This window comes from Nicotiana tabacum, unplaced genomic scaffold (assembly GCF_000715075.1).
Source record: "Nicotiana tabacum cultivar K326 unplaced genomic scaffold, ASM71507v2 Un00128, whole genome shotgun sequence".
Lineage (NCBI taxonomy): Eukaryota > Viridiplantae > Streptophyta > Magnoliopsida > Solanales > Solanaceae > Nicotiana > Nicotiana tabacum.
This window is the reverse complement of record NW_027438366.1, coordinates 16604-36735: the sequence shown is the minus strand read 5'-3', so window position 1 is coordinate 36735 and position 20132 is coordinate 16604. Positions and strand designations below refer to the sequence as shown.

At 39.7% G+C, this 20132-nt stretch overlaps 2 protein-coding genes across 2 annotated transcripts; one reads left to right on the top strand and one right to left on the bottom strand.

Moving 5' to 3' along the window:
• Positions 1 to 14142: 14142 nt before the first annotated feature.
• Positions 14143 to 15729, bottom strand: LOC142178987 (adenylate kinase isoenzyme 6 homolog). The gene is made up of 3 exons (XM_075248809.1): positions 15414 to 15729; positions 14609 to 14754; positions 14143 to 14518 (listed from the first exon to the last, which is right to left on the bottom strand). Exons 1-3 carry the CDS (start codon positions 15612 to 15614, stop codon positions 14332 to 14334), a joined length of 534 nt encoding a protein of 177 aa, XP_075104910.1. The 5' UTR covers positions 15615 to 15729; the 3' UTR covers positions 14143 to 14331.
• Positions 15730 to 17470: 1741 nt separating this feature from the next.
• On the top strand, positions 17471 to 19897 carry LOC107772665 (vicilin-like seed storage protein At2g28490). Its single transcript, XM_016592153.2, has 5 exons — positions 17471 to 17855; positions 18081 to 18265; positions 18362 to 18442; positions 18529 to 18924; positions 19211 to 19897. Exons 1-5 carry the CDS (start codon positions 17537 to 17539, stop codon positions 19691 to 19693), a joined length of 1464 nt encoding a protein of 487 aa, XP_016447639.2. The 5' UTR covers positions 17471 to 17536; the 3' UTR covers positions 19694 to 19897.
• The last annotated feature ends 235 nt before the right edge of the window (positions 19898 to 20132 follow it).

Below are 20132 nucleotides of genomic sequence, written 5' to 3'. Positions count from 1 at the left end.
AAACCATTTAACGTCAAAATACCTTTTTTTAAAAGTAAAAATATATTGCCAATAATACTACTATATAATTAAAAAAAGGATCATTCACATATGCTCCGAAAAATATTTAAATAAGAAAAAGATTATAAACTTCACCCATGATGGATGAGTAGCCCACACGGGCTATAGCTTTTGACGGGCTAGGATAGGCCGGTCCACTATTTTGATGGGCCTTAAATGGTCATCTCAGTCCAGCCTCATGTGGTCATGGGCCCTACGGACAACTCACCGTCTTTAAAAATTATTTTTCATATTTTTTAAAATTTAAGTTTTAACCTTATATATATATAAGGTTATATTAGCGTCCCGTTTGGTGGCTTAAGATCTCGAGCAACTTTGTATTATATATTATGACTTGTGTGTGTGATCGAGTTCGATTTCGGATGATTCAGGATCAATTTGGAGGAACAATTCTTGTTTTGAAAGTTCAAGCGGTAAGAGTTAACCGGTATTTGACTTATGTGTAGACGACTCCAAAATGGCATTTGAGGATTCCAATAGCTTCGTATGGTGATTTTGGACTCATGTGTATATCCGAATTTGGAGGTCCGTAGGTTAATTCGATGCATTTTCACAAAAATTAGAAAGTTGAAGGTTTGGAAGGTTGAGAGATTTGACCGAGAGTTGACTTCTACACGATCGCATCCCTATTTTTGCGATCGCGTAGTGCATCTTTTGGGCACGGGGTACCATGAGTATATGATGGTGGGTTGAGACCCGTGACTTGTGGCTATGAGATGAAGTACCACAGTGTGTTTTCGTTGTGAAACTTGTGTTAGAACGACTTGATTAATTGATTGTACTTTACAACAACAAAACAAACCCAGTATGTTCCCAACATGTGGGGTCTGGGGAAGGTAGTCTGTATGCAGACCTTACCTCTACCTAATGCAGGTAGAGAGGTTGTTTCCAATATACCATCGGCTTGTGTTTCCTTATTTGGTTTTAATGATACTGTTTATATCACTTGTTGGTTCTTGTTGCCATTTACTGATTTTCGCTTTCCGTTTTTAGTTTTATACTCATATACTACTCATGTTATTTTGTCTAGTGAGTGTCTTGACTTGTACCGCATCACTACTTTACCGAGGTTAGTCTTGATACTTATTGGGTATCGACTGTGGTATATGATCGGGTCCAAACCTACACCACTATAGAGTAGCGAGGATGGTCGATGCAGTTTTACCCAACGAGGTCGGGATCGATTTCCACAGGGAGTTAATTTGGTTGGAAGTTGGGTATTTAACTAATCTGGATATGCGTGTTGTTCCTAATTGCACTTCCAAATATTGTTGCGATTGATTATATTCTAATTTTATACTATAATATGCTGAGAGTAAACTAAGTACAATATTCTTTTGTGAAAGTTTTCAAGTGTTAAAAGGCACTAGGGAAGTGACTTCCGCCTAGGTGAGTATCTAATGAGTATCAAGAATCTAGAACAAGCTTGTTATGATTTGGGGTCGTGATATAGCCATCACACATAAGTGCTCACTCTATACCTCTCGGTAGTTTGAGTGACTTTTTCCGATTTTGCTTTCTCAAACCCAAATGGGTGGTCATACAATACAAGTGAAATTTCCTAGACTTAGTCCCTCTTTCTCAAGAAGATCCCAAGTCATAAAGGTATGAATCAGTGTTTGCAACAACTAATTCTACAATTTTAGCATGAATTAGGCTAAATATCACTAACCCATAAATAATTAAGCCCTAAAATTCAAGACCCATTAAATACCCACACTAAGGTTGGGGCACAACCGTAGCTATGGGGTCTAGCTACTCATAATAACAACAGAGATCAAAGATAAAGATGAAATATAAGCCATAATATTAAAGTACAAGATGAAAATCTAAAGTTTGAAGGTAAATCTACTCTAAAATTGCCCAAAAAGGAAAAAATCAGCTGTTCACGTGCTCTCCTAAACAAAACTTAACCTAAAATTGATAAAAGAATTTATTTATACTAGGATAAAATTTTCGGACAAAAATGCCCCTGCGGAGGATTCGCGGACGCTTAATTCTGACCACGTTCGCGCTTGAGCTTTCGCGGCCACGTAATAATGAGCGCGGTTCGCGTTTCTTCAATACTAAGCTTGGATTGGGCTTAGTTTCACGGACCGCGTAATTTCAACCGCGTTTGCGTGTGCTTCCACCACGGCTGCGTAATTTGGACGCGGACCGCGTTCTTCAGTTAAGCCCGACTTGCAGGGTCTCTGAACCTCCAGATGCGCTCTCACCAGAATTCCCTTCGCGGCCGTGCCAAAGATTTCGCGGCTGCGCCTTTCCAACGCGGTCAGCGGTGATTTTAGTACTCAAAGCAGCTTCTCTGAATCAACTTTCGCGGACCGTGTAATATTGGCCACCTCAGCGGTGGTCCTTACGCGGCCGCGCTTTTCTGCCGCTCTCAGCGCTCTAGTCTCAGCCTTGGATTCGTGCAGGTTTGACTCCTTCATGAGTTGATTATGGCTTCTTTGCCTCATTTTGACCAAACCCTGCAAGCAAGCACATTAAGTTAGTTTTCGGGAATACCTTTACGCATTTTGACCCAAAACCTGAGCAAAAGAGAGCAAATAATAGGATAAACCCCTAGTTATCAACTCCCCCAAAGTCCTCAAGCAAACAAGGTAATTCCTACCTCCACAAGAAAAAGAAATGAAAATTTCAGCTGTCCTAAGGTGACTTCATCAAGCATCAATTGGGACTAACAATTACCCTCAACACAAATGCATTATCAACAACATCATGCTATGACTTTTTGAGTTCCATAGTTCTAATGTGACACAAAAGCATCAAGAGTTGGCTCAATTCATCAAGGAAGCTCGCTTTCTCTCGTAGGTCATTGTGGATCCCAGACTCCTCCTCCTTTACTCTCCATGAGCTAATCTCACCTTATAGAATGTGACACTCAAAACAAGGATTGTAAAGAAGTGCGCTCATCAATCTCAAAAGAATGCCACAAGTCCGGATCTAAGTACAATAAGATTGTCCCTTATGTAAATTACCACTAATGTAAGCTTACTCAACTTGAAATCATATAGGGCTTTAGCGGTATGTAATAAAGGCTTTTTGGATCAAGGTAGGACATAATGAACTATGATGATTTCATCTTTCCTTAAGCACTCTATTTTCTCATTTCGGTTCATACTTTCTTGACTCTTTGAGTCATTTTCTTCTTCCTCAGGGGAACTAGAGAGACACATTGTCACTCTTTCTTGTTCATGACAATCATTTTTCTCCTTTTTTTTTAATCATTCCATGCCTTTCAACATTGTTTTCTTTGAATCCCTTCAACATTTTCTTTCTTTTTGACATATTTTTTTTAACTCTTCATCCTTTTCTTTGCCTTTCCTTTTCATCAATTCTTTTTGTTCTTTGTACCTTTCATCACTTTGAAATTCCTCGTCTCTCCCCCAAACTTATGTTTTTGCTAATTGCTCATCATGAATGCTAAGGAAAGATTGGGTACCAAGAGAGGGTCATTGTAAAACGGATGAAGGCTTGTAATGTGGCTATTGAATGAAAAAGGCTTAGGCTCAAATGGGTTGACTAGGGATATCATATTGGTAGGCTACGGAAGCTCTCACAGTTCAAATAGGACCAAGGAGAGCCTACAATCACTTCTCAAGTCGAGCTACACTTAGAATTTCGCCTAGACAAACATTCAGGGCAAGTTCTAGACTTATTGGCACGAGACTTGGACTTGCAATTCAATACCTCACCTCTCTCTCAAGCTAATAGATTGTTAAAAAGAACAGAGTCGAGGGCCCACAACAACCCTAGATAAGATTGAAGATCACAGATGGCTCAAAGAAACCACTTGACGATAGTTTTAGTCAACTCAAGAGTCTAAAGGTCACAACTAGAGCTATTCTTTGTCAATCAACTTGTTTCTAACCATGAGGTTGAAGGTAAATATGTTAGTACCAAGTGAAGCCTGCTTGAGACACTTTTATTCATTACTACCACTACTACTACTACATATTAGAGCAAAAAGAAAAACAGACACAATCCCTTAAGAAGGTTGTCACGCCATCCATCGTTGGGAAGAGCCACCCGGTTTACACAATATCCACCTTTGGAAAGAACTGTGGCATTAAGAAAACCAAAGGCTTATTGATCACACAGAAATGTAAAAAGAGGCTACAAACTCAAAAAGAAGCTACTAAAGGAAATAAGAAGCTAAGCTATTAAGAAAAATTACAAAAGAAGTTATAAAGTAAAATACGGAAAGTAAAATGAATATGTACAATAGGGGAGTGAAACGAATATACACAAAATGGGGATGAATATATACATGGAATGGTAAAGTTATATACATACCAAAAGTGAAAAATAACGAAAATAAAAATAACAAAAATGAAAATAACGATAAGTAAAAAAAAAAGAAAAATATTATCATAATTATTACATGCCAGTCATAAAAGTCATCAAATCAAAATAAGACCACCCCCCTAAATAAAAGATAGCATTGTCCTCAATGCTAAAAGCAAAAATAAGAATAGGGACGAGATAAAGAGTAAAGAAAACTCCCTATGTGGTCTCTGCCTGCATGGGGTCAGGCTCACTAGTGGGGACCTCGGACTGCATAGGGTCATCAACTCCCTCTGGGTCCTCCAACTATATCTCCAGGTCCTCTGACTGGGGCACCACAAATTCTCTCACCGGCTCTCTGTCAGCCTCCTGCTCTGATGCCTGTGCTGTCTGTGCTGCAGGGGCAGTCTCCTCCATAAGCAGGTCCAGTGGAATATCTCCGGTAGAAGTGAACTTCTCTACCTCCTTCTTCAGCAGCTCCACTGACTCTTTTGAGATTGAGCCTTCTTCATCTTTTTGACCTGCTTGCCCAGCTCCTTGATCACCTTTCCATGAGTATCTAATGTCTCCAGGATTTCTTTTGGTTGTCCAGGAGCTTCTTCTGGTTATCCAGAAGCTCCTTCAATGAATCCTCCACTGATGGAGGTACCTGAAGCTGTGTTGGGGCTGTCTGTGCTGCGACTGCACTGGATAAGACAGACATGTTTGATGTAGCTGCCTGCAACCAGTTATTGACACTAGATAGTATCTGAGAGACCCGTATTGCAGTCTGAGGGTAAGCTGAGGAGGAAGGCACAGATAGTAGGGCTTTGACAGATGGCCCGGATGAGGGAGGTGGCATAGCAGCCGAAAAACCCTCTGCCATGGAAGGCCCGGAACCAGTGGCCACTACCCTTGACTCTTCAGACTGGCCAGTGGAGGTAGTGGCTTTGCCTTTGGACTTCGGGTTGTCTGCCCCCTGAAGTCTGTACCAAGAGAAGAGCCTTTTTGGCTTTGCCTTTGTGTCAAAGTGTCTCCCCTCAACCCCCTGGTCCTCTAGGTACATAGTGATGTAATTGGGGTAAGGGTAGGAACTTTATACAATTTGTCACCTAATGCCACCTTATCCAAGTACAGGTATTCGTCCACATCATCGAACCCGGCATATGTGTTCAGTGTTTTGCCATCAAATCTGATCTTCCAGTTCCGTACCTTAGTCACATAGGTGCCCTTTTTGATGTGGGCGACATTGGTGTAAAATTCCTTGACTAGGTACTCATTTGCTTCTGGCAACTTGCTAGTGAAGAATTTCCACCCCACTCTTTCATCAAATTGTCTCTTCACGTTCTGGTTGTGAGGGAGAAGGTCTCTTTCGATGAAATGTAACTCAAGGGTGAGCGACCTTTGTGGCCACCATTCTCGGAATTTGTGGTAGGCTTTCTCACTCACGAACCTATCTTGCCACACTGCTGACTTCCTTGATCTAATCAAACTTCCACCCCGGGTATCACCACCTCTCCCGTCATCCAGGACAACCTGTTCCTCATCAATATTAATTGGAGCCGTTGTTGAGGCCGGAGTTGCAGTAGGTGGGGCAGGTGGTGTGGAAGTCTCACTACCTCCTCCTAAGCCATCAGACGACCAAGACAAGGAGGTAGATTCATTGACGAGGCGGTGGGGCTGTGATTGAGCCTCTTATTGGGGTTGTGCAGCTTCTCCTTCAGAAATCTCCCGGGAGGAGACATATTCACTAGTCTCAGAAGAGTCGGGAGTGGGTCTTTGGAGTGTTTGCTTCTTGCCAATGACCCTTTTAGGTGCTAAGGGTGCAGTATGTTTCCCTCTGCCCCGGCCTCGGGAGGATTCTCCACTCCCTTGTGATTTCTCAGGACCGCCACGAGATCGCACCATTATTTGCATACACCATCAGTGAAAGCTCATTAGTATTGTGGTTCAATGAATCAGCAAAAGAAAGCAGATGAAATGATCACACTGTTTCTCAAAGCAAGGGTCCGCTGACAGCGTAAAAAGGAGCGCGACCGCGGAAGGGTCAACACGGTTCACGTAAAAAGGGGCGCGGTCCATGAAAGAGTTGGGACCAGACTACCAACTCACTAAACATTGGTTTTCGCTGACCGCGAAATAATGGGCGCGGTCGCGAAATAACAGACGCGGATCACGTAAAAATGAACGCGGCTGTGGAATCAATTTGTTAATTCTCTGAAGCTCATGAATGCGGTCCGCGAAGTTATAGACGCTGTCGCGTAAAGTCAACCGCTGACCGCGAAAAAATTACCGCGACCGCGAACATATAAGCCTAAGAAGTTCGCACAAAAGCATGAACGCGGACCGTGTAATTTGGATCATGGTCCGTGAAATTCAAATCATACTGGCACTGATGAGTTATTTAAGACCTAGGGTTTCACTTAGTGCAAAAATTTAGGCAATTAACAGGCCTAGTTCACAACCCTATCCCCCATTAGGCATTAAACATTACTCACATGCAATTTTAGCATCAATCAAGCATCATTTTGAAATCATGACATGTGTTAAACCCTAAAAAAAAGAAACAGTAAAACTAGAAGAAAAGAAAATCAAAAGATAAAATTAATGTAAAGATTTGAGCATACCAGATGTGGATTTATAGTAGGAAATTGTTTCTTGATTAATAAGATATGAAATTGAAAGTGTAAAAAAAAAGGGGAAGATGAATAGTGGTCTATTTCGGTAAAAGTGTGGGGTTCAAAAAGTGTAAGAGTCCTAAGGACTTCCTATTTATACCAACCCCAGAGGTCCCACCGACTTACCTGAGTGCGGTCTGCAGAATTCCACCGCGGTCCGTGCTTTTTACCTTTCGAAGACCCTTTTCAAAAACAGGTCCGCTGAGAGCGGATTAACGGGCGCGGCTACATAAGATTAATGCGGACCATGAAATTACGAACGCGAATGCGAATACAACTTCAGAGAGTTGATATTCTGGACTTTTCAAGTCCGCATCTGCTCACAATTTGCGCCCCCGCAAAAAGTTCTCGTTGACCGCAAAATTTTGAGCGCGGTCCGCGTAATTCCCCACACTTAGGCAAATTTTTCCAGCAACAATCCTGTACTGCACAAACAATTCCTACACAAAGCTCACAACCAGTTAGTGATTGGATGAGCCGTTTTATACGGGTGAGGACTCGCGACATTATCCCGGAGGAGAAGATGTCGTTCCCTGAGGAGTGGAACTTTGACCGTAAGTGATCTTTTAAACTTTGTTCTTCGTGCCTTTTTCGACTTTGCCTAATATCCCCTTTCGACATGCAGCTATTCCTTGGATGCCTCAAGCGGTGCCTGACCTCGAATATTGGATTCGGAAGTTAGCCTCAACTTCCACTTATGCCGAACGTGCATGGCGTGATTTGGCAAGGGGCAGATGGGAGGCCAAGAACCACAGTAAGGATCTCCTTTTTCATGTTCTGAAACACTTTTTGTACTTCATTTATCACTAATTTTCTTTCATGCAGGCCTGAACAAGGATGCCATTTTGAGGCCCTCGAGTGGCAAAGAGTGCCTCGCAGTCCGAGGATGCCAAGACCAAACCTCGAAGGGTGAGGAGGAAAGTAATCTCTCTCACGATGGACTCGGTCCAAAAACTGAGAGACGAAGAAGAGGAAGAAAAGGAAAATGTCTCGGCACTGATGGTCCGACCTAGGAAAGCCGTCGAGGTCACCAAACCTTCTGAGTCGACGGCGGCTGCTAAAATCAAGCCTCGTGTCGAGGAGGCTTCCAAAAAGAAATCGGGTGAGGATCCCGAATAATCAGAGGTTGAGATCGTTTCTCGGCCATATGCAACTACACTGGGCGGGGCCGGTTCTGAGACCCCGAAGATCGATCAGAGTGTCCCGAGCGACTTGCTCGGGACCATGATAGCAGGTCACTTGCCATCTCTTCCGTCTTTTTCTGAGAAGGCACTAAGGGAGGCTCGAGAGTTGAAGACCCCTGATATAGGCGGAGGGTCTAGTGTAGGGGATCCCTTTTGGGATTTCTTTACTGGAGTCGATGATGCCTCTGATATCAATGACACTTCTATTCTTTTAGAAGAGGCCTAACGTCTCTTATCTCGGGTAAGAATCAGTTACTGCACTTCTTTTCTTTACTCTTTTTTCTCTAAATCTGACTTGTGTTTTCCTTTTTTTGTATAGTCCTTTGCCAAGTTTTGAGCTGACCTTAGCCAGTGTGAAACCGAGCTCCAAAAGGTTTCGGAGGAGAGAAATGCTCTGAAGCTTCTTTGTGGCCGAAAAGACGAAACTATAAAGGACTTTCAAGCGGATTCTGCCAAGGCTCATGAGGAAGAGGCCGAACTAGATAAGCATGTAACCATCCTTTTGATAGAGTATGGACTCGACCCAACTGTGGAGGCTAATACTTCACTATCTCAGCTGCAGCAAAAGGTCAAAATGATCGAGCTGCTTCGGGGAGAAGTCGATCAGGTCAAGGCCGATTGTGATCGGTGGAAGGAGAATATGAACCGCCTGGCTGCGGAAAAAAAAACTACCTTGGCCAAACTGTCATCTGCCGAGGTTCAACTTCGGGGCATCAAAGAGAAAAGTTCGGTCCAAACCAAGAGGATCGAGGATCTTGAAACCGGGCTTGCTGAGGCCAATGCAGAGATCGAGAAGACAAAGGTCATGGCGGACAAGTCCATTGCCATGTACCGGGCCGATGCTGAGGCTTCTCAAATATAGCTAAGGGAGACTTCTGACCGAGAGCGATGGATCATTGACTCGACAAAGTATCAATCCCGTAGGAAAACCCTCAAGTAAATCCATGCTCGAGGTTTTGACCTCTCCGAGGAGATAGCCCGAGCCAAGGTGCTTGAAGCTGAAGCCAGGCAGCTTGCCTCCTTCGATGACGAAGACGATGATGAAGAAGGCAGTCGAGGCGGATCCGATGAGGGGCCTGAAGGAGAAGTTGCTCCCAGAGAAGAGGTCGAAATCGGCCGTAGTTAGGACTTAGTTTCTCTTTTTGTAAGACCCTGATCGGTCTCACATAACCTTTTTTATCAATATATAATAGAAAAACTTCTTTTAAATGTCTTCTCAGTTTTATGTTCAAACATGTTTTGTGCTTTTGCCTTGTGAAAATTTTGTTGTTGCAGCCTCTGTAATTGAGTGAACACTAGCTCAAACTTAAAACCAATCCTTAGGTTTTTTAGACACGCAAGGGCGAGTCCCCAAACTCAATAATATGTTCGAGATTTCGGATGGCTTGATCGATGCCATGACTGCACTATTTTTATAACTAAGTTTGAGTAAGTTTCGAACTTAGAATAGAGCAAACCCTTAGGGTTTTTATCAAATAATGGGTAATTTTCGAACTTACAGTAACATATCCCTTAAGGTTTTATGGCGGATCTTTGAACTAAATTCAAGTCAGCTTTATTTGAACTCGGAATAGTGGAACCCTTATGTCCGACTTGAGTGAGAACAAGGTCTCGAACTCTAAATGTATTGGCCCTTAGGCCCTTTTAGGTTGGGCCTATATGACCTCTAAGTTGTCATCGTCGATGCTCGAGAACAAGGCCTTCGTTGCCCGACGTTGGAGCCTGATTAGTCCTCGATATATTTGAGGTTGGTACAACCGCATGAGGTGATTTAAAGTAAACTCCAGCCCCTCGGCCTTGCTAGAAAAGAAGCGCAACATGATTACTATGCGCCATAGAGAAGGGTGGATTTGGCCGAGGGTGACCTGATATCTTTTACAGAGATCAATAATCACTGGGTCGAGGGGACCCAATGTGAAGGGGTAAGTGTAAACACTTCGGAACCCCTCCACATAAGCGGTGATGCTCTCTTCGGGAGCAGGAATTTGCACCACGACCTCAGGACCCCAGTTGCAGTCCCTCTTCATGTCCTCGAGGTGACTCTTCGTTATCGAGCACATGTACATCGATACATACTCGCATCGGCCCGGGATCGATGAAGGGTTTTCGACCTTGAAGTCGGATTTTAGAGTACACGGGCCGGGAACGTACTCGTGGGGAAGCGGTTCCACCAGCGCCTTGTCGCCGGACGACCGGGAAGAGGAGTAAGAAGCTTTCTCCTTCTGCGGTACGATCTTTGAGGTTTTTGCCATTGATATAAGTAAATGAGGGCGAAGGAAGATGAAAAACTGGTGGTTTCGGTGCTAATGAAGGTGGCTCTACAAACGGCGAAAAGGAGGAGACGAAAAGAGTGAGAAGACTTAGAGGTTTGATTAGAGCAAAAGTAAAGTTTGATTCAATGAAGGAGCGGGTATTTATAGGCTCATAACGACGGGTCGGTAGCGCTAGTGGCCGACCGCTAACTAACATGCATTAATGATTTGGGGAACTAAATGGACGTTTCGGTCACATCCGTTGCTTACATCATGAGGACGACGTCATAATCGAGGTTTCAGAAAATCGAGGCTCAAACCGTTTCTTATCATTTTATTCCAAGAAACGTGGGGACTATCTGTATACGATCGAAATCGGGCATGTCCGATTTTATAGGCATGAGGAGATGCCTCGAGAGTAAGCTCGTAATAGACCAGGCTCGAGCTCAATGGTAGAATATGGAGCATGAAGATTGAAGTGCTCGCTGAAGATCGAGACCGAGCATAATAACGGAATGGCGAGATATTAGCAACCAACCGAAGAGCTCGGCGGAAATTCCGGAATCGATCGAATCAAGCGGTTATTGACACCAATCATGGGGTTTGTTTCCGTTATTAGAATTGTACTTTATTTAGGATTCCTCTACTATATAAAGAGGGACCCCATTCATTTGTAAACATGATTTGATTGATAATAATATACACAAACGCTGCTCTCTATTTCACTTACTATCAATTACTGTTCATCATTGTTTATTTTCTGTTCTTTACTGTTCTTGTTACCCAACCTTGAGACCATCTCGAATCGAGGTCGAAAGCACTGCTAGAACACTGGTTTGATTTATTTTACTATTCAGATTATCTATTCAATTCCTTGTTTATTAATTGGTAGTAGATTAAATCATGTATCCTTAAAACCACTAAATAAGTTTAATTGTTACTAGAATTTTAGGGTAAACATATTATTTCACTATTACTTTGTTAAATATTTGATAAGTAAATATATATTTAGTAAAAATATAAAAAATTGACAAACATATTATCGGTTAAAATATTCTTATGGGAGAATTCTATTAGTAACACATAATAGTTATTTTTTAGTCGTCTAACAATAATTGTTCGTTGATGTACACTTTCAGGTTAACCAAATTTAGTAATTAAACATAAAAATCAATATGATACCTAAATATTAATAATCACTTCACATTCGAAAAAGATATAAGAATTTAATAGATCTTAACATATGATATGAATATGGAAGAACAAAGAGAGAGACGCATTCCAGTAACACTTGATAAGAAGGTGATCATACAACTCATTATTTAAGGTCAATAAATATGAAGCACTTCATATTCTATTAAAATTTATATCCCGCAAGAGAATCCCAAATATTTCTAGACATTTTAAAAAAAAAATTCTATATAAAATCTTAAAAGTATATATAAAAATTATATATTTATATGTCGGGTTGGTTCGGATTTTTTACTCAATACCAAACCAAGTCAGATTTTTTAATCGGTTTAGTTTGACTTTTCAGTTTGGTGCGGTTTTTCGGTTCGGTTTGTACACCCTTAAACACAAGTAAAAGTGTGGGCATTATCGTTCATTACATTTTTAATCACATCATCAAGATGTCACAATGATTTCAAAAATATCACATAGAATGTTTCTGTTTTATGTTTCTTTTTAGAAAAAATAAGATTATAAAATAATATATGCTCCGTTTTGGAGCTAAAATTGAAGAGTGTTTTGAGACCAGTTGCAATTAGTAAAGCGAATTTTGTGAAAAGAATTAGCATTCAAGTATGTCTCACAACACGTGGAAAATAATAAAGCGAACTGTGTAAAAGAGTACGCCTGTTAGAATGCCTAAGATAAAATCAGAAAAAAAATATTTCACACTGAAAGCCGCTATCAAGTTAAAAATCTAAAACAACTGGTAACTGTAAGAAATCATAACCTATAAATATAATAAATAACAAGTTATTACAAGTTAAAATACACTGATTTATTTATATTTGTCAAACTCATTTTAGCTGTAGTTTAATATTTGATCAGATTAGTGTGGCCTTAAGTCCGTGTGATTCACTTTGGGCCACTTGTTGGTCCAGTTCTTTGGAAATGGCAAGTTACCTCTGCGAGACTTTCTTTAAAGCTTGGGCCTCCAGTGACATATTTGTGGATGAAGTGCAGCAATAGTCACTTTTAAGCCCATTATTTCAAATATATCCATAATTTATAATATATTTAAAGACTAACCAATTCACCTAAACTATGTATCCTGAATTTAGAAATTCAGAATTTTAGTATCCTGAATTTTTGACCTGCTAATTTGAAATTCAGGACTAAGTGTCTTAAATTTCTGAACTACTAATTTAAAATTCAGGACATAAGATTCGAATTTCAGGACACAGTTTTTGAACTTTAGGACATGATGTCCTGAGGTTTGAGCGAAATTGGCTAATCTTTAAACACATTATAAATTGTGGATATATTTTAAACAATATGCTTAAAAATGGCTACCTGGTGTCAGTTTTTTAAAAGGCGTTTTCGGGGCGAGCCGTACCAAAAATGCCCCGGGACGATGGTGTGGGGCGAAAGTCTCAAGAGGCGTACGCTCAGCAATTTGTGGCGTACACCCGGGCGTTCGGGGCATACACCCGATTGTTCGGGGCATACACCCGATTGTTCGGGGCGTATGCCCGGGCATTTGAGGCGCGTTTTTTCAGTGAGGAGTAAACCCCATAGACTTTCAAATTAAAATAAAATTTGTTGAATAAATCCTGCATATAATACCCAAATTCTCAAAAGTCAGTTTAGTAATTACTCAAAAGGTTTAAAAAGGAACTCAAAAGTATTAAATTTAAAAGTCAAGATCTTTTTTATTGATTATAGCCCTAATTCATGATTTTTCCCAATTCTTTATCTTGTCCGCTAGTCTACTAATATCTCCCAAAAGCAACGAATATTTAATTTTTTTTTACAAATACAAAGAAAACTCCATTCTCCTTCATAGCAGCAAGTTCAAAGTTCAAATTGCACGTTAATCATCTTTTTTGTTCCTCCATGTAGAAAACTTTATTCTTTTAGACTCAAGTTACTTGTGATTGTAAGTAGCGTATAATAGATTATTTTGATTAGTTTTTTGTGGGAATGGAGCACATATATATATATTTCACATATTTATAGTTTTCTTCAATTTTTATGCAATTTTACCTTTTATAAATATTTACTGTTATTATATTATTTTATAAAATATTAAATATTAACTACCTATGGGACTTACGCCTCGTGCCTCGGGGCTTACGGCTCAATGAGGCATATGCAAAACGTCTCGACTCAAGCCCACACCTTTTAAAACAGTGCCTGCTGTCATTTTCACGAGATTTGTCAAGTGACAACCTTTTATCTTTTGTTGAACCCAACGTCAGTGCAAATCCACACAAATCAAATAACTACTCTGCAATCAACATCAATCTCCGGCGGATTCGTTAAGTCAGTGAAAAGGTATTGCTTAATCGTAGGAGTTGAAACGGCAACAGCAAACAAATTCAAACTCACGTCAAAACACAAAAGACCTGGCTTTTTAGTTTGTAGTTAAGTAACGGAAAACAGAAATAGTTCCATCTGAGCTTAACATGTTCCCACTAGGAAACTGTAACATGAAAGTATAAAGGCAAATACTGCTCAGAGAACTCATTGGGCATAATATTTAAGCCTGCATTTCTGCTAAACGAAAGGATAACGCAAACCCATTCAGTACATCCCCGCCGATATATATGTGAAAGAGAACAAGAAACCTCAACCAAATAGTTAAACCGTAGAACATAACTTCGATCCCGGTTAAGTAGCTTAATATGCCATGTTACATCTCTTCAGATACATTAATCATAAGACAGGGCTCCAATTACTAATCCAAGTGGTCAGTGTCTCCACATTTTTGGTAATATCCTCTGCAGAATCACTTCTTAGTATGACCACAATATCCTCTGGATAGCTCTCTTTTACCTCCTCCACCAAAACTTGAAAGATATCACATTTAGCATTATCAGAAAGCTTTTGACCTGAGTAACCTCTGGGACAGTCAAACAGTTATTCTGTATTATATAAGGAAATGCTAGAGATGTATACAAACGAAAAAGGTAAGAATCAATTGATAGAATACCTCTTAATGAACCGATCATATAAGACAGAATTCTCAGTTTGAAGCACCACTACACGCTCAAAACAACGTTCAGGAAAGAAGTCACAGCCATGATGATCAATGATGTTTCCACCTTCTTCCATCAAGTTTTCAAGCTTATCACATACCTGGATAAAATCAAGAAAGAAAAGCACCACTAAAGAAAAAATGAAAAGCAATTGCTGTACAGATCTTCACGATGGATAGTTGTGATGCAAGGGAAAAGAATGTTCGGCACAGATTTTGTTAGAATTGCTTGATTATATGACAAGAAAATCATGTCCATAAAGCCGAACAAGATTGCATAAACAAGTCATAACATAACTTAAAATAGGAATTGACAGGAAAGCAGCTATGAGCGGCTTAATTTTATTACTTATGTTATTTTGTTTAACAAAACCATATTTTGACTAATAATGAAAATTTTCAGTTCAAATCAATTAATCAATCAACTATACTTCAGTTCCAAATTAGCTGGTATTGGCTATATGAATACACTATATCCATTAGGCTCAACTCAGGTCCAATTTATTTCTATACTAAATATGTTGTGCTTTGAATAGAACAACTTAAATAAAATTCAAATTAATACCACAACACAAGCTTTAACTGTTCGTGTTCATTAAGTCTGCAACTTCTGATATAATCTGTATGCAGTATTTAATTTTTTAGATTAAGGAAAAATATGGGTAAAATTTTCAAACTAAGAAATTACCTAAAATTAGATCAGTTTCACCAGTCAAGAGTTTTGGTTCCTTTTGGGAGAAGAAGAATGTTTAAGACTTACGAGGTCTTCGTTGATGTAGTAGCAATCGAAGGTATCATCCCAGCCGTTGCTCAGGTTTTTCTCATTAGCAAAGTCGCCGACGTTGATGTGGCGGAGTTGTGTCACCTCCGCCAGGGCAGACGCCGTAGTCGTCTTCCCTGTGCCCGGAGCTCCGGTGATAAGTATATTAGGTCTATTCCTGCAGCTGCTATTTTGCGCCATAGTCGTTTACCGTGCTTACAGAAAGTATACGAAACCAGCTGCCGAATTTAGAATGGTCTAAGGTAGGACAAGGCACCGGCGTCCCCTATTAGTCCGATCAACAACTAAATTTTTTTTGTAATATTAAATTAATAATAAATTTTTTTGTAATAATAAATTAATAATAGTAACTGAGCTGAGTCAGGTCAACTCTTTAACCTTTGTTTCAACCAAAATTAAATGTGTAAGAACAAAATAGTTTGCTTATCGACCAAACACACTCACGCAAGTATACGCGGTCGTCAAGTAATAAAGTGACTAAAAGTCGGATGTCGAACCCACGAGGACTTATGATTAACTATTAACTAAATTAGACTATCCCAATTATTTAAACAAGAATTAAATCTAAAAATATTTTATTCTAAACTAATTAAATAAGAAAATATAAATAATAAACTTTGAACAGAGAAAGAGCAGATTTTAATGATATCAATGTAATGAAAACGATCTAGGGTTATGGGCTATCTAACAATCCTATTGTATTCTTCAATTGAATTGACCGACTAATTTATCTAGCTTATTGGTTGGCAGGGTTAATGCTCATAAGAATCTGTCGAGTTCTTACTCGCCTATTCAAGCTAACCTAACGCCTATATGTCTATGGAGTTAGAATCAACAAGAACGCATTTATAATTCCTGTAAATCAACCAAGCAAGGCAATTAGGTATATGTCTATCCTAACCACGAATCCGTTCCCCGATGCCCGAGTTCAAGAACTTGCCCTACTCAATCCTATATGCAATATAGAATTCCCACTTTCGAGTTCAATTCTAGATTCGTAGATAATATTCAATTGGTGATCAAGCAATTAAATAATTAAGTGCAAGATTGAATAAATAAACTAATATGATAAACCAAGAAGTCAAAATCAATATCCGAATAACAATAGTCATGAAAGAACCACAACCCTAGAACGTGAAGTTTAACTCCATATAGACATGGTAGCCAAACAACAAATCATACAAAGAAACATAAAAATTACTAAGTTTGGTGGGAGAAAGAAGAAACTTGATGAATTCCGGCCTCCACAGCTTTTTCGTGGCTTTTTTTTCCCTTGCCAATATGTTAGATGACCTAAAAGAGGCGTTTTTGGCTTATATATTGCGTACCAAAGTCGTGGGCCAAAGTTCTCCTATTTCTAATCCAAATCAGATTCAGGGATTGATGCTAGGGTGGATGCGTCGCATCCACCTCGTCCTCCACTTCTCAGCTTCGGATGCTACGGTGGATGCTTCGCATCCACCTCTTCCTCCACTTCTCAGCTTCGGATGCTACGGTGGATGCTATGGGCCGACTTCACTGCTAAGGGTGCACGAAATCTGATCTTTTTCTAGATTGGATGCGACGCATCCAATCTCTCTTCCTCTACCTAGAGCACCTTTTATTCATATTTTTGCACTCCAAACACCCTAATTCACCACACACAACTCAATTAGTCATAAAACCAATAATTAAACCATGTTGGGCATTTTAAAGATCAAATAACATCAAGACGCGGTTAAAACATGGGTAAAGTAACATCAACACATATCGAAATATGCCAAACATCAGTTTATATACATAAAAAAACCTCAAATCATTTCTCTTTTTTGCGCTAGAGTAGTCCTTTGAAGTGGTCATCAACTTGCAATTTTGCTGCTACATCATTTGGTTTCTTAATACAAACTTCCAGTAAAACTTTTCATTGGTTCACCGTATATTTTTCAGGATCTCAATGTATAGTATAGCAGAAAAGCCTAGAAATCCTGCACGGTTGACAACAGCTCCCCTAAAATCTCACCATTCCCTCAATATAAAACAGTTACAGACTCTGCACCTCAGTCACAACACAAGTGAACCAAAAGTGATTAAATAAAACTTGCTTTTTTATTACGAGTTGAAATATGGGAAAGAGAAAGAGTCTGCTGCTATTAGTGCTGGTACTTTTCTCTGCACTAGTGTCCTCTGTTGGTGGGCATTGGAGAGAAAGAGAAGAGGGAGAAGAAAGTGAGCAAAGAACACAAGGAGAAAAATGGTTTTTGCTACGTCACTTACATGATGTAGTGAAAACTGAAGCAGGGGTCATGAAATTGGTGAAAGGTGGATATCGCAGAGGAACATCTTTCCATAGTCCAATGCATATTGGTTTCATCTCTATGGAACCCAATAGCCTCTTCATCCCTCAGTACCTTGATTCCAATCTTCTCCTCTTTGTTCACCATGGTAAACTTAATTTTTTCACTTTACCTTCGACAGTGATTTAAACTTTTTACGCTATCAGATCACATAAAACATAACTATACGCAATTCTTTTTTCAAAACAAGTGCCCGGAAAATAAGCCTGCAACAATATGTTAAAATAACATCAATTTTATATATAATGTTGGTGTATTTAGGTATGCTTTGCTTACTAAGCCAGAATGTTCATTTTCTATGAATTGAATACAGGGGAAGCAAGAGTTGGACACATCTACAGGGATGAATTAGCAGAAAGGAGTTTGAAGCCTGGAGATGTGTACACAATTCCTGCTGGATCAGCTTTCTATTTGGAGAATAGAGTTGAAAACCAGAGACTTCACATTATTTGCAGTATTGATGTTACCTCAGAATCCATGGGATGGCATGCTTTCCAGGTACCCTAAGCCAATTAATCAAAAATTTTGTAGTAACTCATGTAACTATTCCTTTTTTCCAAAGATTTTGTAGTAACTCATGTAACTATTTCGCAGTCTTTCTTCATTGGTGGTGGAATTTATCCTACATCCATTATTGCTGGATTCGACCATTCCACATTATCAACTGCTCTTAATGTAGGTACTCAAGTAATTTACCTTTGCTTGCTACATTTGTCAGTGGAAAAAAAAACTGAATCAAGATTAATATTGTATAACTGCAGGTCTCGGCAGCAGAACTAAGCACGTTCTTGACAAGGCAATCTTCCGGGCCAATCGTGCATTTATCTGGTTCTCATCACACACACATTTGGTCCAAATTCTTGGCCCAAGAACCCCACAAGAGACTAGCTCACTTGAAGAGGATTGCGAATTTTGAGGAAGAAACTATCCCAAAAGAAGAGGAATCAACATGGTCATTGAGGAAATTTTTATTTACTTTGTTAAACAGGGAAGACGTTGTCGAGAGAGTGAATCATAAAGCTCCATCAGCATATAATCTCTACAACAGGAAGGCCGATTTCAAGAACGAGTTTGGATGGAGCAAGAAGTTGGATGAGTCTAATTATTCTCCTCTAAAGATATCCGGCAATGGCGTTTATCTTGTCAATCTATCTCCGGTAATTACCCTCTCTTTATTCAAGGTCATTGATCATACATGAAAATATGTATTATAAAAAGTCGGAACTTATAGTCATGGAATTAAGCATGGTGGTGCAGTGATCCTACGCACTCAATGGCTTAAAAATCGTAAATTTGCCTAAGGCAAGTGGTGAACTTTGATTAAAAAAAATCTCAAATCTCCTATTGTGAAAGCAAACATTAGTTGACATGGTCCATGTATTGTAATAGTATGTTTTCTTTTTCTAGCTTACAAGTTTTATGTGAGTTTGTTGGTTAATGTAGGGATCCATGATGGCGCCTCATGTTAATCCAACAGCAATAGAGTATGGAATAGTTTTGAAAGGGACTGGCAGAGTCCAAATTGTGTATCCAAATGGGACTTTAGCCATGAATGCTAGAGTACGAGAAGGGGACGTTTTTTGGGTGCCGAGGTACTTCCCCTTCTGCCAAATTGCTTCAACAAATGGCCCGTTTGAGTTCTTTGGTTTCACGACATCAGCAAGGAGAAACCATCAGCAGTTCTTGGTGGGTAAAAACTCATTGATGCAGAGCTTGAGAGGGCCAGAATTTGCAGCTGCATTTGGTATAAGTGAGAAGAGACTTAAGAGGATTGCCAATGCTCAAAGTGAACAAGTCATCTTGCCATCATCGTCACCGGCTTCTCCTCATCATTACAAGGCAACAGAACCAGAGAGGAAGAAAATGGTCAAGTTTGAAAAGATGATAGGGAGCTTTGGCAATGACATGATCATGGGTTTTGATTAGTTTAGTTTAGTTTAGTTGAAATGCTAGCTAGTTGGGCTAGTCAAGTTTTGGCATGAAAGGTAGGAGGCAATCTTAGAATTATTTTGTTCTTTTTTGGTCTTTTTTTGTTTCTTTCGGTTCAATTTTGTTTCCTTGGCCGTCTTGGACACAAGATGCCATGCCCTTTCGAGTTTTGAATAAGACGGATTTGGTTCTTTTACGTTCCATTGATGGCTCGAACTGCATTAAGTATTTAGAGTTTCACTTGGCACTCGTGCATGGTTGGTATATGTCAACATGATAATTGAGATTATAATCTGAAAGAATTGATATCTTGAGAGTTTTAGTATTATAGATTTCAGTTCCTGATAACAAGATGCAGGTGATTAAACTCTACATTGGAAGAACTACATTTGCACGGCAGCACCATCACAACAGAGAAAAGAATGTTGAATAAGCT